This window comes from Neovison vison, chromosome 11 (genome assembly GCF_020171115.1).
Source record: "Neovison vison isolate M4711 chromosome 11, ASM_NN_V1, whole genome shotgun sequence".
In the NCBI taxonomy this organism is placed as follows: Eukaryota; Metazoa; Chordata; class Mammalia; order Carnivora; family Mustelidae; genus Neogale; species Neogale vison.
In genome coordinates, this window is record NC_058101.1 from 195753358 (window position 1) to 195765856 (window position 12499).

The 12499-nt window shown below is 42.7% G+C and overlaps 1 protein-coding gene across 6 annotated transcripts in view; it reads left to right on the top strand.

Annotated features, from left to right (window-relative positions):
- Window positions 1-12499, top strand: part of RBPMS (RNA binding protein, mRNA processing factor) — a 172315-nt gene that overhangs the window by 108883 nt on the left and 50933 nt on the right. For all 6 annotated transcript variants that reach the window (XM_044225554.1, XM_044225555.1, XM_044225559.1 and 3 more), the window contains exon 5: window positions 896-1046. In XM_044225554.1, coding sequence (XP_044081489.1) covers window positions 896-1046 — 151 coding nt within the window. The remainder of the gene's footprint in view (window positions 1-895; window positions 1047-12499) is intronic.

Consider the following 12499-nt stretch of genomic DNA (forward strand, 5'->3'; position numbering starts at 1 on the left):
CTAGATCCCAGGATCCTGAGATCATGACCTGAGCCAAAGGCAGAGGCTTAACTGACTGAGCCACGCAGGCGCCCCAATGGAAGCATTCTTGAATGGTGGGAGGGTTTCAAAATAGACTTATCTTGTCCTAAATCTTGTGTTTTTATAATGTTTGTTATGTATTGAGTATGTTTGTTTTAGGTAAACTGCAGTAATAGAGTCAAGGGTAATTGAAATGACTACCCTGTCTTTGGGTAGTAATTTCTCTCCAACCATGTAGCTAGTAGGCCAGCTCTAATCAAAACTGGGACTTTACCACATCAAGACATTAAAATTTTATGTAAACTTACAAGCTAACTAGGATTAAGTGATACTAGTTACATTTAAATCTTAGTTCCTGTTTTACTAACTCAGTACATGTATCACCATGAAGAAGGCTCTCTAGTTAGGGAGGGGAATTTTCTCCCTTTTATTTCTGGGTGATGAAACTAAAGCGTTTTAGGCCAGTGTCAGAACACTGCAAAGGACCTAGAGCTCCACGATTTCCAGTATGCACAGAGCTTTACAGGAATTGTTTTATTCTCATCAGTGGCCATTAATTGAAGTTTTTCACATGATAGGAATTTGCTAGTCCATATTTAAAACCTGAATCTGAATGTTTTTGTTCAGGAAGAAAAGAAATAATTGAAAAAACATGCAGCTAAATGCTTTCATTAAGTAAACAAAATCTCCCTTGACTTTTCTGGACATGTGGTATTACAGGTTTTCGTGTGTTCTGTGTAAGTAGTGAGAACCAGGGCTCTCGCTGACCTTTTTTTCTGATAGGCCAGGATTTACTGGTGTGTTTATTTTGTCACCATTCCGGTTTGACTCTAAGGAAATGAAAACATCTTCCATTTGTTCTTTATTTCCAAAGGGCATCCGCTTCGATCCTGAAATTCCGCAAACACTACGACTAGAGTTTGCTAAGGCAAACACGAAGATGGCCAAGAACAAACTAGTAGGGACTCCAAACCCCAGTACTCCTCTGCCCAACACTGTACCTCAGTTCATTGCCAGAGAGCCATGTAAGTTGATCTACTTTTCATTTACAGAAAAATAATAACAACCAAGAATTGTTTGTGTGCTGCACGTGAGATTACGCCACAGGACATAGTGCTGGCTGAGTGTCCTTTTCCATTTCTGCGAAGAGGCTGTGCATTCTTGCTGTCTGAATTCCAAATACAGCAATGTTCTTGATGATCGGCTGTCCTGAAAGGGGGTCCGGCCAGATTAAAACTGTAACTACTACAGAATTTCATTTGACATGATGTCAATTCCTTCACGTCATCTTGACCTTATCGTGAGGGCGTTCTGTTCGCCTGGGGTTACAAACCCTATTATCTGCCCGATCCTGGGATAGGAGAGCTGGTTCTCCGCACCCAGGACTTCATTTGTTGATGCTCATCGGCTCTGTGGCTTGGGAAAAGAGAATATTAAAAGTGAAGGCAGCAGATATGAAGAAGTTCTATTTTTGAGAACAGTTGAGCCCATAAATCTATAGAGGGGAAAGTAAACACACACAAAGAATTTCTATGTTGGAACAATCAGTTCTAGCAAACTAATAGTGGTAAATTTAAGGAAATCTAGGGCTTCCTGTTTTAAATTAATTGGGTGAAGATGCTGACTAATGGCTAAACAAGTGTTTACCCCCCATCTAATGAGCTCCTTCCCTTAAATGGCCAGTCTGCAGCTTTGCCTTTGAATAACTTGAAAAGGTTGTCTTAATTTTCTTTCTTAAGCTCAGCATAAGTGAGGCGTGAGATAGGCCTTAACTTTTCCTTTCATTGCGTAGCTATATGTGATTGCATGTGGCAGGGCATTCAAGGAATCCCAAGCGAATGGCTGTTATTTGGAATATTTTTGCCCTATCGTTCTCGGTCTTCTTTCCAGACCGCATGATCTTGATCTTCCTGCTTTCCTTTACAATACGGTTCAGCTTTTCTTATTGCAACTGAAGGGCACATGAGTTTCTTTTCCCCCCATGTCATGTGTGTGTCAGATTTAATCAGGTTATTTTGGAAGTTACAGCCATTCGGTAGCCATGTAACTCTTGAGAAAGCTGCCACTAGTCAGGGGAAAGTAACAGATAAGAGTTTCTCCCTCAGCGTTCTCTAAAATTTTTCTGCGAGGCCAGGAGTCAAAATGATGAAAAAAAGAAATGTGCGCTTCCATGTCCTAGGGAAACTTGAATCCTTTCTAAACAAAAGTTTCATCTTCTAGTCCAGTTGCTCTACGGGCAGATGAGTAGACATTTCGTACACAATTCTGTCTCCTTACAGCATCTACTTCAGTACCTTGTGTACATCGTATATATTTAGTAAATATTACAGTGATAAGTGGATAAATATTTTAATTCGGCTATTTGCAGAATTATTCCATTTGTATGGCTCTTTATTTCCCTCTGAAATGTCTTCTGTCTTGATTAAGGCATCAGAAAAGAGTATTTGTAAGATTCCTTGATAGAGAAAAGGTAACCTAGGTGCCTCTGTAGTTTTCTAGTCAATTTTCTGCCTCAGATCGGAGAATGCTTTGAAAAGATGAATTTAGACAGCAAGTATAGTATTGATAATACTTTATCCTTTCTTTTTTTTTTTTTTAAGATTTTATTTATTTATTTGACAGAGATCACAAGTAGACAGAGAGGCAGGCAGAGAGAGAGGAGGAAGCAGGCTCCCCGCTGAGCAGAGAGCCCAATGTGGGACTCGATCCCAGGACCCCGAGATCATGACCTAAGTCGAAGGCAGAGGCTTTAACCCACTGAGCCACCCAGGCGCTCCAATACTTGATCCTTTCAATTCTTTATTGAATGCTTTTGTTCTGGGACCTCAAATTTTGTTTTTGTTTTTTTGTTTGTTTAAATCTATTTCAAAAGTTCTGTGAAATTGGTAGCCAGCAAGGTGATAGCCGGTTCACAACAGGGTACACAAAAGCAACAGAGATGAACAGATGGACATCCAGAAGTCCCTGAAGTTCTCAGAGGGTTTAGACCAAAGTTTAAAAGACCGCTCTGGCCACGCCTGCCCACGTCCCCTCCCTGTGTACTCAACAGCTCAGACGTGGTCAGATAGTTTCCATGGTACGGTCAAGACTTGCCTGGGCTGCTTGTGGCAAAACAAACTTGATGTTTAAAAAAAAAATCCAAGCAGTGGTATATTCTTGAGAAACTAAAAGTTAGCCTGATTTCGCTTAATACGGCTCCTTTCTACGACACAGGGGCCTTGATGAACAGCAGTTCCGCTCTCAGATCGACCTTCTCGTCCATTATAGTTCCCCCTGGGAATTAAGAATGTCCGTGTCCCACATGCAGAATTGTTTTCCTGGAAGCATGCCACAGACTAAGCCATTGCTGGTTCTCTGCTGGCAAGTCCCGTTGCACTGTGCCCGGGGATGGGTGTTCACGGTGGTGGTCAGGTCAACCCCTGTTAGGAGTGGACGGCAGTGGATCTTAGAGTTGAGGTATTGGAAAAAGCCTATAGGGGCCCCTGGGTAGCTCAGTTGGTTAAGGTCCCAGCTCTTGATTTTTGGCTCAGGTCATGATCTCAGCGTCCTGGGTTCGCGTGACTCTTCGTCTCCACATGCAGTGGGGTGTCTGCTTGAGGCGTCTGTCTCTCCCTCCGCCCCTCCTCCCACTTGCGCTCGCTCACTCTCTGTAAAATAAATCTTTGGAAAAAACCTATAGGCTTCTCTGTTGTAAACGATGGGAGAGGTTTTGAATGTTTCTTTTTGTTGATGTTTTTGTAGAATTGTGCTGAAAAGTACCCGTTGCCATCACTAGTGGAAGAATGTGCTCAGATTCAATTATATATAACAAATATTTACTCGAACTCTCATGTCTCAGTTATCTGTTGAACTTTAATGAGCTCTCAGTGTGCTGAACACTGGGAAAGATGGGGCCTAGTTGCTGCCTTAAAAGAGCTATTGGTCCAAGGGATTGGTGGTGGTCAGGAAACTTGGCCCGTGTAAAGGATGTAAAAGATTTTTTTGCAGCTTAGTCCCGATTGCCCCAAATCAGACTGTCTCATCTGCCAAGCACCTGCTCTCTTTATGTAGAGCACGAGAAGTGAGGAAACTAGGTATTGCACTTGCCAAAGGAGAGGGTGGCCTACAGTGGAGAGCCTTGACTTTAGACTTGAAGATGTCTATGAGAGTTCTGGTTCTGCCAGTCGTTGTCAAGCTTGTCAAGTCATTGTCAAGTTTGACCTTAAACACACTGAACCTTGCTCTGTGCCCATTCTCTCAGCTACAAAATGGGAATAATACCTTCTTCACGTGCTTCTTATGAGAGCTAAATAAAGCAAGGTCATAAGATTGTGTTGAGGTATTAAGCAGCTGTAATAGATGTAGAACGCCAGGCAACCATAAAGTATAATCTTAGTTTAAAAAAAAACAAAACAAAACATGGAGTTGATTTTCTTTTCCTAATCTTTAAAAGTAGGCCTGGATCTTCCAAGGCTTCATCACTGTGACTATAGCCAGTTGCCTTCGTAAATCAGGAGAAAGGATGAATGAAAGTGTCACACACAGTCCCAGGAAAGTATTATACTATCCTAATGAAATTTTTATTAGTTTTAACTTCTTACTCCCTTGTATATAACAAAGCAAGAAAAACACTGAGAAAGGAAGTAAGAGATACAGAAAATTTATAAATTATATAAAATTCTGCTAGATTATGCTTTGGCTTGTCCAGGAAAGTAGTGTTCTATAGTGTAAGAATTCCACCTGAGAGATGAAAAGAGGGCAAGTCACCATCTCTCTGAGTTATGTTTTCTTTGTCTATAAAGTGATGATACTATATGCAAAGAGGATTCTCAGCACTATTTTACAGTTCAAAAACAGGCCTTCGGAAGCTCTAGTAACGTTGAGGTCATCAGGTGTTATGGGTTGAATTGTGTTCTGTCAAAATTTATGTTGAAATCCCAATCACCAGTGGCTCCCGAGATAACTGTGTTCGGAGATAGTCTCTAAAGACAGGATCAAATTAACCAGAGCCAATAGGGTGGGCCCCAATTCCATATGACTAGGTTCCTTAAAGAAGAAGAGGTGGGCAGGGATGTGTTCACACAGAGGAAAAGCCAGGTGACATAGCAAGAAGGTGGCCATCTGCAAGCCAAGTTTACAGAGGCCTCGAGAGAAGCCACACCTGTCCCCACCTTGATCTTAGAACTTACAGCTTCTAGAACTGTGAGAAAATTAAATTCTATTGTTTAAACCCTGCAGTCTGTGGTATTTTGTAATGGCAGCCCGAGCAGACTAATAGGTCAAGTCATAGAGCCTGGATTTAAATTCTGACCGGTTACTTTTTGGTTTTGTAACTTTGGTCAGCTTACTTAACTCTGTCTCCATTGTCTCATCTATGAAATGGCAATAATAATTAAACTTACCCATAGGGTGGTGAGGATTAAATCAGTTGACTCGAGAGGGCCACATCCACAAGAATGAGCAATTTCAGTCACCGTTTAATATGCGTGTGTAAGAATGTGTACATCGGGGCATCTGGGTGACGCAGTTGGTTAAGCGTCCGGCTCTTGGTTTTGGCTCAGGTCGTGATCTCAGCGTTATGAGATGGGGCCCCCTGTGGGGTCCATGCTCAATGTAGGGTCTGCTGAAGTTTCTCTCTCCCACTCCCTCTCGCCTCCCTGTGCTTGCACACATGCTCTCTGTCGTCCCCTCCCCCACTCCAAGTAAACATATCTTAAAATAAGAGCGAATATGTTCATGTGCCTTCTGTTCTCATAGTTGAGACCTGTTGTTTTCTGCCTTTGTATACTTAGCATCTGGAACCTAGAAATATGAGTGAACTTAAGATACCACAGATTTTATTTTATGCTTTTTTCATTTGGAAGTTTACAAATTTACAGTATTATTAAATTAAGTATTAAAAAATGTTCAGTGTTCTTGAGGTATGATCGGGAAATGATAAAATGCACATATTAAGACTGTCTGTTTTGGGACACCTGGGTGGCTCAGTCAGTTAAGCGCCTGCCTTTGGCTCAGGTCATGATCCCAAGGTTCTGGGATCAAGCCCCACATTGGGCTCCTTGCTCAGTGGGGAACCTACTTCTCCCTTTGCCCATGCGCTCACTTGCTCTCTCTCTGTCTTTGTCGCTGACATAATCTTTAAAAAAATAAAATACAGAGGGTCACCTGGGTGGCTCAGTTGGCTAAGCGTCCAACTCTTGATTGCAGCTCAGGTTGTGATCTCAGGGTCCTGAGATCGAGCCCTGAGTGGGGCTCCTCACTGAGTGTGGAACATGATCGGGATTCTCTCTCACCCTCTCCCTCCCCCAACCCCTTGCCCATGCTCTCTCTAAAAAAATAAACGAACTCACTTAAGCCTTTAAAGATGATCTTACTAGAAACCCCAGAGGCCTGGATGAGAGTCTAAGAAAAAGATTTCAGGGCAGGTCACCCCTCAGTGAAAGTCAAGCTTCCATGTAACTGTTAAGCATCAGAATTTGATGGCCAGGATGCATTAATGGGTGAAATATAGTCTTACATAGTTGACCAGGGGCTCCTGGGTGTCTCAGTGGGTTAAACCTCTTGCCTTCGGCTCAGGTCATGATCCCAGGGTCCTGGGATCAAGCCCGCATTGGGCTCTCTGCTCTTTGGGGAGCCTGTCTCTCCCCCACCCCCCCGCTTGCCTCTCTGCCTCCTTGTGATCTCTCTCTGTCAAATAAATAAATAAAATCTTAAAAAAAAAAAAAAAAAACACCAAACAGTTGACCAAATTGAACTACTGATGGTTTTTATTTAGTTTTGGTATAATTCATTGAGTTGCTTCAGAAAATACGAGTGACCACTTTGAACAGTATTTTAGTTTAACGAATAACGTATCATCAGTGAAGATGAGGATATTTGACTTTGATTTATACTTGGAGGACATGCAGGCAATTTACTAAAGTTTTTCACAACATTCAAATGGAAATGGAAGTGAGCATGGATGGAAGCAGGCGGTAACACAGCTCTGTTTTACGTTGTTTCAGACCCTAAGACTTCATCTGCACAGTCCTCTTGAAACAGTGACGGTATGAAACCGGCATATATATACCTGCCTGTTGAAGGTTAAGTGGACCGTGTGTTCTCCGGGTGGTCCCACTTTGTAAAGTCCCAAAAGGCTAATGACCAATCTGCAGAAAATTTTTCACACAGATCAAGAAACCTTACCTACTCCTCCTTTAAAGGATGGGATTGAGGGACCAAGTCCTGCAATTATTTGAAAGTATAACTAACAAAGGGACGCCGAGGTGGCTCAGTTGGTTAAGGGACTGTCTTAGGCTTAGGTCATGATCCTGGAGTCCCAGGTTCAAGTCCTGCATCCTGCTCAGCAGGAAGTCTGCTTCTCCCTCTGACCCTCCCCCTTTTCATGCTCTTTCTCTCTCAAAAAATAAATAAAAATCTTTACCCCCAAAAAAAAACCAAAAACAAAAAAACAAGGTAAAACTAACACAGAAACAGGGATTGTCTAGCTGGTTGTTGGGTCTGTTATTTAGGGAGATAAAAGGTTTGAGTCCGTTTTAAGGAACATCCTTGCAGTCAGGTATGTTGACCACAAATTCACAACCTGGGCTCATCTGCATTTCAGAAATAGCCCCAATATACTTTTTTTCCTTGAATCTTCTCTTTACAAAATTAGAGTTTCATTGCATTTTGTAAAATGACCACGCTTAATCCATTGTATTGTTAAAGAAGGAAACCATAAATGAAATTTAAAGGGTTAACAATACATATTTTCCTACCATCCAAAAATAACCACTGTTAACGTTCTGTGGTATTTCTTTCTACACGCATTTCTATCCTTTTATACGTATGTGTATGAAAACAGAGAGTGTCAGGTTGTCTTTGTTTTAGTTTGGTTACAGTGTATGATCACACTGTCCTCTTCGCTCACTTGACTCATAACCAGGATTCCATCCCGGACTGTCTCCCCAAAGCATTATTTTCTTTATGGGCTCTTGACATAGAAGGTGTAGCGGTGAGGGCCTTTGATGCCTGGTGCGGTATTTTTTCTCCGTTAACTGGTGGGAACAGAAGGCACGTTGTTGAGCATGGCCGTCTCGTGCTTTAAGACTCTCCTTCCCTAAAACTCCAGGAAGCTGCACTGGGAAGACAGGGTTGGAAGTAAAACAACATAAAATCTCTTTTATGTAGCGGAGGGAATTGAGTGGTAGTGAGGAAGGTGCTTGCCTGAAATTTTTTTTAAAAATATGACTTGAAATGCCACTAGGAAGTACCTTGGGGATGTGGTGCTTCTAGGAGGGAAGCTTCCCTCCTCCCCAAACCCACACCCCACTTCCAGGAAGTTGTAGGAAAGGGAGCCCGGGATGGTGAAGATACACATTACTATTATTAATTATTAATGTGATGACACACATTATTATTATTATTCCACCCGTTTTCCCAGTCCTTGCTGGTAAGGTTTTTGATGGGAACGGGAGCCCAAGTGTAAAAAGGAAGTTGGGGAGTATAGCAGAGACACCGGGAGTCTTTGGGGGGGTGGTCAAGGGGGCCAGGAGGTAGACACAGGCAGGAAACAGGCAGCCGGCTGCCCAGTGGAAAGGAGACCAGGACATCGAAGTGTGCAAGCAAGCGTCATCCTGCAAAGCTCAGCTTGGATCGAGTGGCCGTTCCCTCGGCGGCAGCTCACGCGGGCCTGCGCAGGGATGCTGTCCTTGCTTCTGTTTGGAACTACCAGAAGTGATATTCACGGAAACTTGTCAGTGGTTTCCTCTCTGGGTATTGAGACTTCCTAATGATACAGTGGTCCCCTGAGCATTCTCTTACCCCAGCACCACAGGCATTTGTGGGGTGATTCTCACATGACCGAGGAAGGCCTGCTGTCAAGAGTCAGGAGAGGAATTTAACACTCAGGGTACGTGTAAGGGCACCAGGGGCTCAGGGCCCTGGACATTCAGAGGAACAGAAACATGAAACTGCAGATGACGAGGCCAGCAAAGGACTCTTACAAACCAAGATACCTTAAGGTTTATGTCCACATAGGTCCCACTCTGACAAAGCAAAACTATTGTTTTCCTTAGGGCTCTTTACAGCCCACTGCGGCCTCTGTCTTCTCTTCAAACCTGTACATGTTCCTAGTCTTGCTTAATGTGGATAATTCTTAATTACTGCTTTTTAATTACTAAATTTAAGGGTCCCTGCGTGGCTCAGTCCGTTTAGCATCTGCCTTAGGCTCAGGTCATGATGCCAGGGTCCTGGGATCGAGCCCCGAGTAGGGCGCATGCTCAGCAGGGAGCCTGCCCCTTCCCCCGGCTCATGCGCTCTCGCCCTCCCACTCTTACCATAAATAAAATCTTTTTTTTTAAGATTTTATTTATTTATTTGACAGACAGAGATCACAAGTAGGCAGAGAGAGAGAGAGAGAGGAGGAAGCCGGCTTTCTGCTGAGCAGAGAGCCTGATGCGGGCCTCGATCCCAGGACACTGGGATCATGACCTGAGCCGAAGGCAGAGGCTTAACCCACTGAGCCACCCAGGCGCCCCATAATTAAAATTTTTTTTAAAAAGTGAATTTAACAGTTGTATTAATATCAGGTAGTGGGTGTGGTAAGAACGGTTTCCATGTAGATAAATCTGGTTTTATGTGGGAGGCAAGTTATTGCAGTACTGTGGGGACCAGTGAGTCTGATCAGTCATTTACGTTACAATCTAATGAGTAGCAGATCTTTGATCAACAGCGGCTATTAACATTTTGATTTGAATTTGTTTCTTGTTTAATCATTGATTAGCTATAAACAAAAGGCCTTAAGAACTCAGGAAGTCAAATCTCCTCGGAAATCACAGAATTCTTTTGTAATGCAAATAACCGCCCCCACTTTCATGTTTTGTAAACTCCCAATTACTCATTACATCTGCAGAGAAATGAAAGAATAAAGGAGTTAATTTACTGGGACATTCCAGAAGAAACAGCTACCAGAGACTTAATTCTTTAAGGCCATGTGCTCTCCTCACTCACTCACTAAAAGGAAGGCATTTCTTGCTTTGTTCAAGTGTGATGCAGGCTCCCTGTTTCTTCCTTTCTTCCTTTTCACACCCTTGTAAATCCTCAAAGAGGTGCCTTTCTCGGACAGCAGTTCTCAACGTATTTGCCGGCCAACCCCTGGTTGGTCTCCAAGACCCTTTCAGGGAGTCCCTGAGGTCTAAGCTGTTCTCCTGAGATTAGTTTGTTTTTCCCAGTGTGTGGCAGTGGGCACAACTGCGGGCGCCTGCGCACATGTCCGGACAGCGGCACCAAATTGGGCGAACTGAGCATTTACTCTTTAGGGTCCCAGGCTCTCAGACAAGAAACCAGTTTCACCCAAGAATGTCCTTGATGAAAAAGTAAAAAATCTTTTTATTTAGCCTCAGCTCTTGATTACATGTCCTTTTTGTGATTTTTTAACAAAAACGGGAAGGATCCATATTACCATATTAAAGATTAAAACAAATTTTTAAAGTATTTACTGATTCATTTTTAAAATACGGCCTCACGGAACTGGGTAACTTGTGAAGGAAGGAGTGTTTTAATTCTTTTGCAGATAATTGTGGAGATCCCTTTTTTACATTACACCAAAAGATTTGTTGCATTGTGAACTCTGAAACTTTATCCATGAGCTTTCTGCATTGTTATGTTAAATTCCATTTTCTATTTTCACTGGATCTTTTACCCATATGTGATTTTATGATATGACGCATTGGTCGTTTGGAAAGTATTGGTTCACTGATTTATGCTGATCTTCCAAATGTCGACTCATTTTATTCATTAATAATGATAATTGTTATTAATTATCTCACCTGAGAGGTGAGAGGCCTCACCTCTCACCGGTGAGGCCATGCTTTCTTTTTAATTTACTAGAACCAATATAATCCCTTGTAATAGGTTGAATTAAAGGCAGATATGAGAATCTAGGTGTTTTCTGTTACACCAGATACTAAAGAGGCTTGCAAAAATGTAGAACTGAATTGTTTTCTTACTAGTTTTGGTGCATGTAGTTTTTTTTTGTTTTTGTTTTTTGGGGTCTTTTTGGTTTTTTGTTTTACTTTTTTTCACAAAACATACGTGATTTATCTAAAGTAATGGTCTTTTAAAATGAATTGATGGATGTTTTTAAAATTTAAGTTATAACTTTTAATCTGCTAGAACCCACATAAAATTTCTTTGCGGTCTTTAATAGTCTCGGGCATGGAGAGCCTGCTGTCACCGCACAGCTACTATAGACTTAGGGCAGGTGATTGAGTTTGCTGCAGTTAAAGCCATTCAGAGCTAGACTGGGGGAAAGCAGCGCCCGGCCAGTACTGGGGGCCCTGCATGCTCACCTGCCGGCCCCCAGGTTTGACTACGGGCTTCTATATATGCCACAGTCTCTAGAGACCATCCCAAGAATAGCTGCATGTGTGGTGGTTTGGAGAGCTGGATAAGAGGCCTCCCATTCATTCGCAGACCGCTCCTTCCGGAAATGGATCTGGCCTGAGTACCTTTCCAAACCGCTTAATCACCCCCACCGCACCCCCATTACCAAATGGAAGACAAGTTCACTTCAGGAAACTTGGAAAAGATTTTTTTAAATGGGGGTGTGGTGGAGAACGTCGACAGATCAATGTTTCCAAGTTCCTAACCCTAAAGACACAGGGTGTTAAATTCCCTTGTATTTTTTAGCCTGTAATTTTATAGATGAGATAAATTTTTAAATACAGAGGTTTAAGGCATCTTAACAGTCATTGGGTTTTTCATAATATAACTTTTTATATAATATCTGTATTTATTTAAGTGGGCTCCACGCCCAGGATGGAGTCCAGTGCAGGGCCTTGAACTCATGACCCTGAGATAACACCTGAGCTAAAATCAAGAGTCAGGCCCCTCACCAACTTTGCTACCCAGGCGCCCCAACATGTGTATTTTTTAATCGAATGCAGAAAATTACCTCACACCACCCCGCAGAGATGAGCATTTTAACAGTTGTGATGAACAGTGCTACAGAGATACACATGGTTACACGTGACGGGCATCGTATGTTACACGCTGCTCCAATACCTGCTTTCATTGTCCACTCAAGACCACATTTTTGGGAATCCATGAATGTATAGCTGGATTGTAACAAAGGAATGTCATGTCCTTTGGAATGTCAAAGTCCTTTTCCTTGGGGAAGAGTCTGGCAAAAGTGGGTGGTGGTTTAGAGAGCAAGAGAAGTGGAAATCTCAAGCTTTATGGGGTCTTTTATCTTCCTCCCTTTCCCTCCACGATGCGTGTAGCTGCTGGGGCTTCAGCCGGCCCGAGCAGCCCCGGAGCTGGAGCCGGAAGCAGCATCTTGGTTTGAACAAAATAATGTAATTAGTGTCTGACTGCGAAGGAGTGTCTTTCTGTCCTTTAATTAACTACGTCTCCAGAGGTCAGGGAGATCAAGCTGGTCAAACATTAACAGCTCTGTACAGGAAATTACGGTGAGTTCCCCTTTCCGTTTTCTGGCTCGAGTTTAGCAAACATTTGA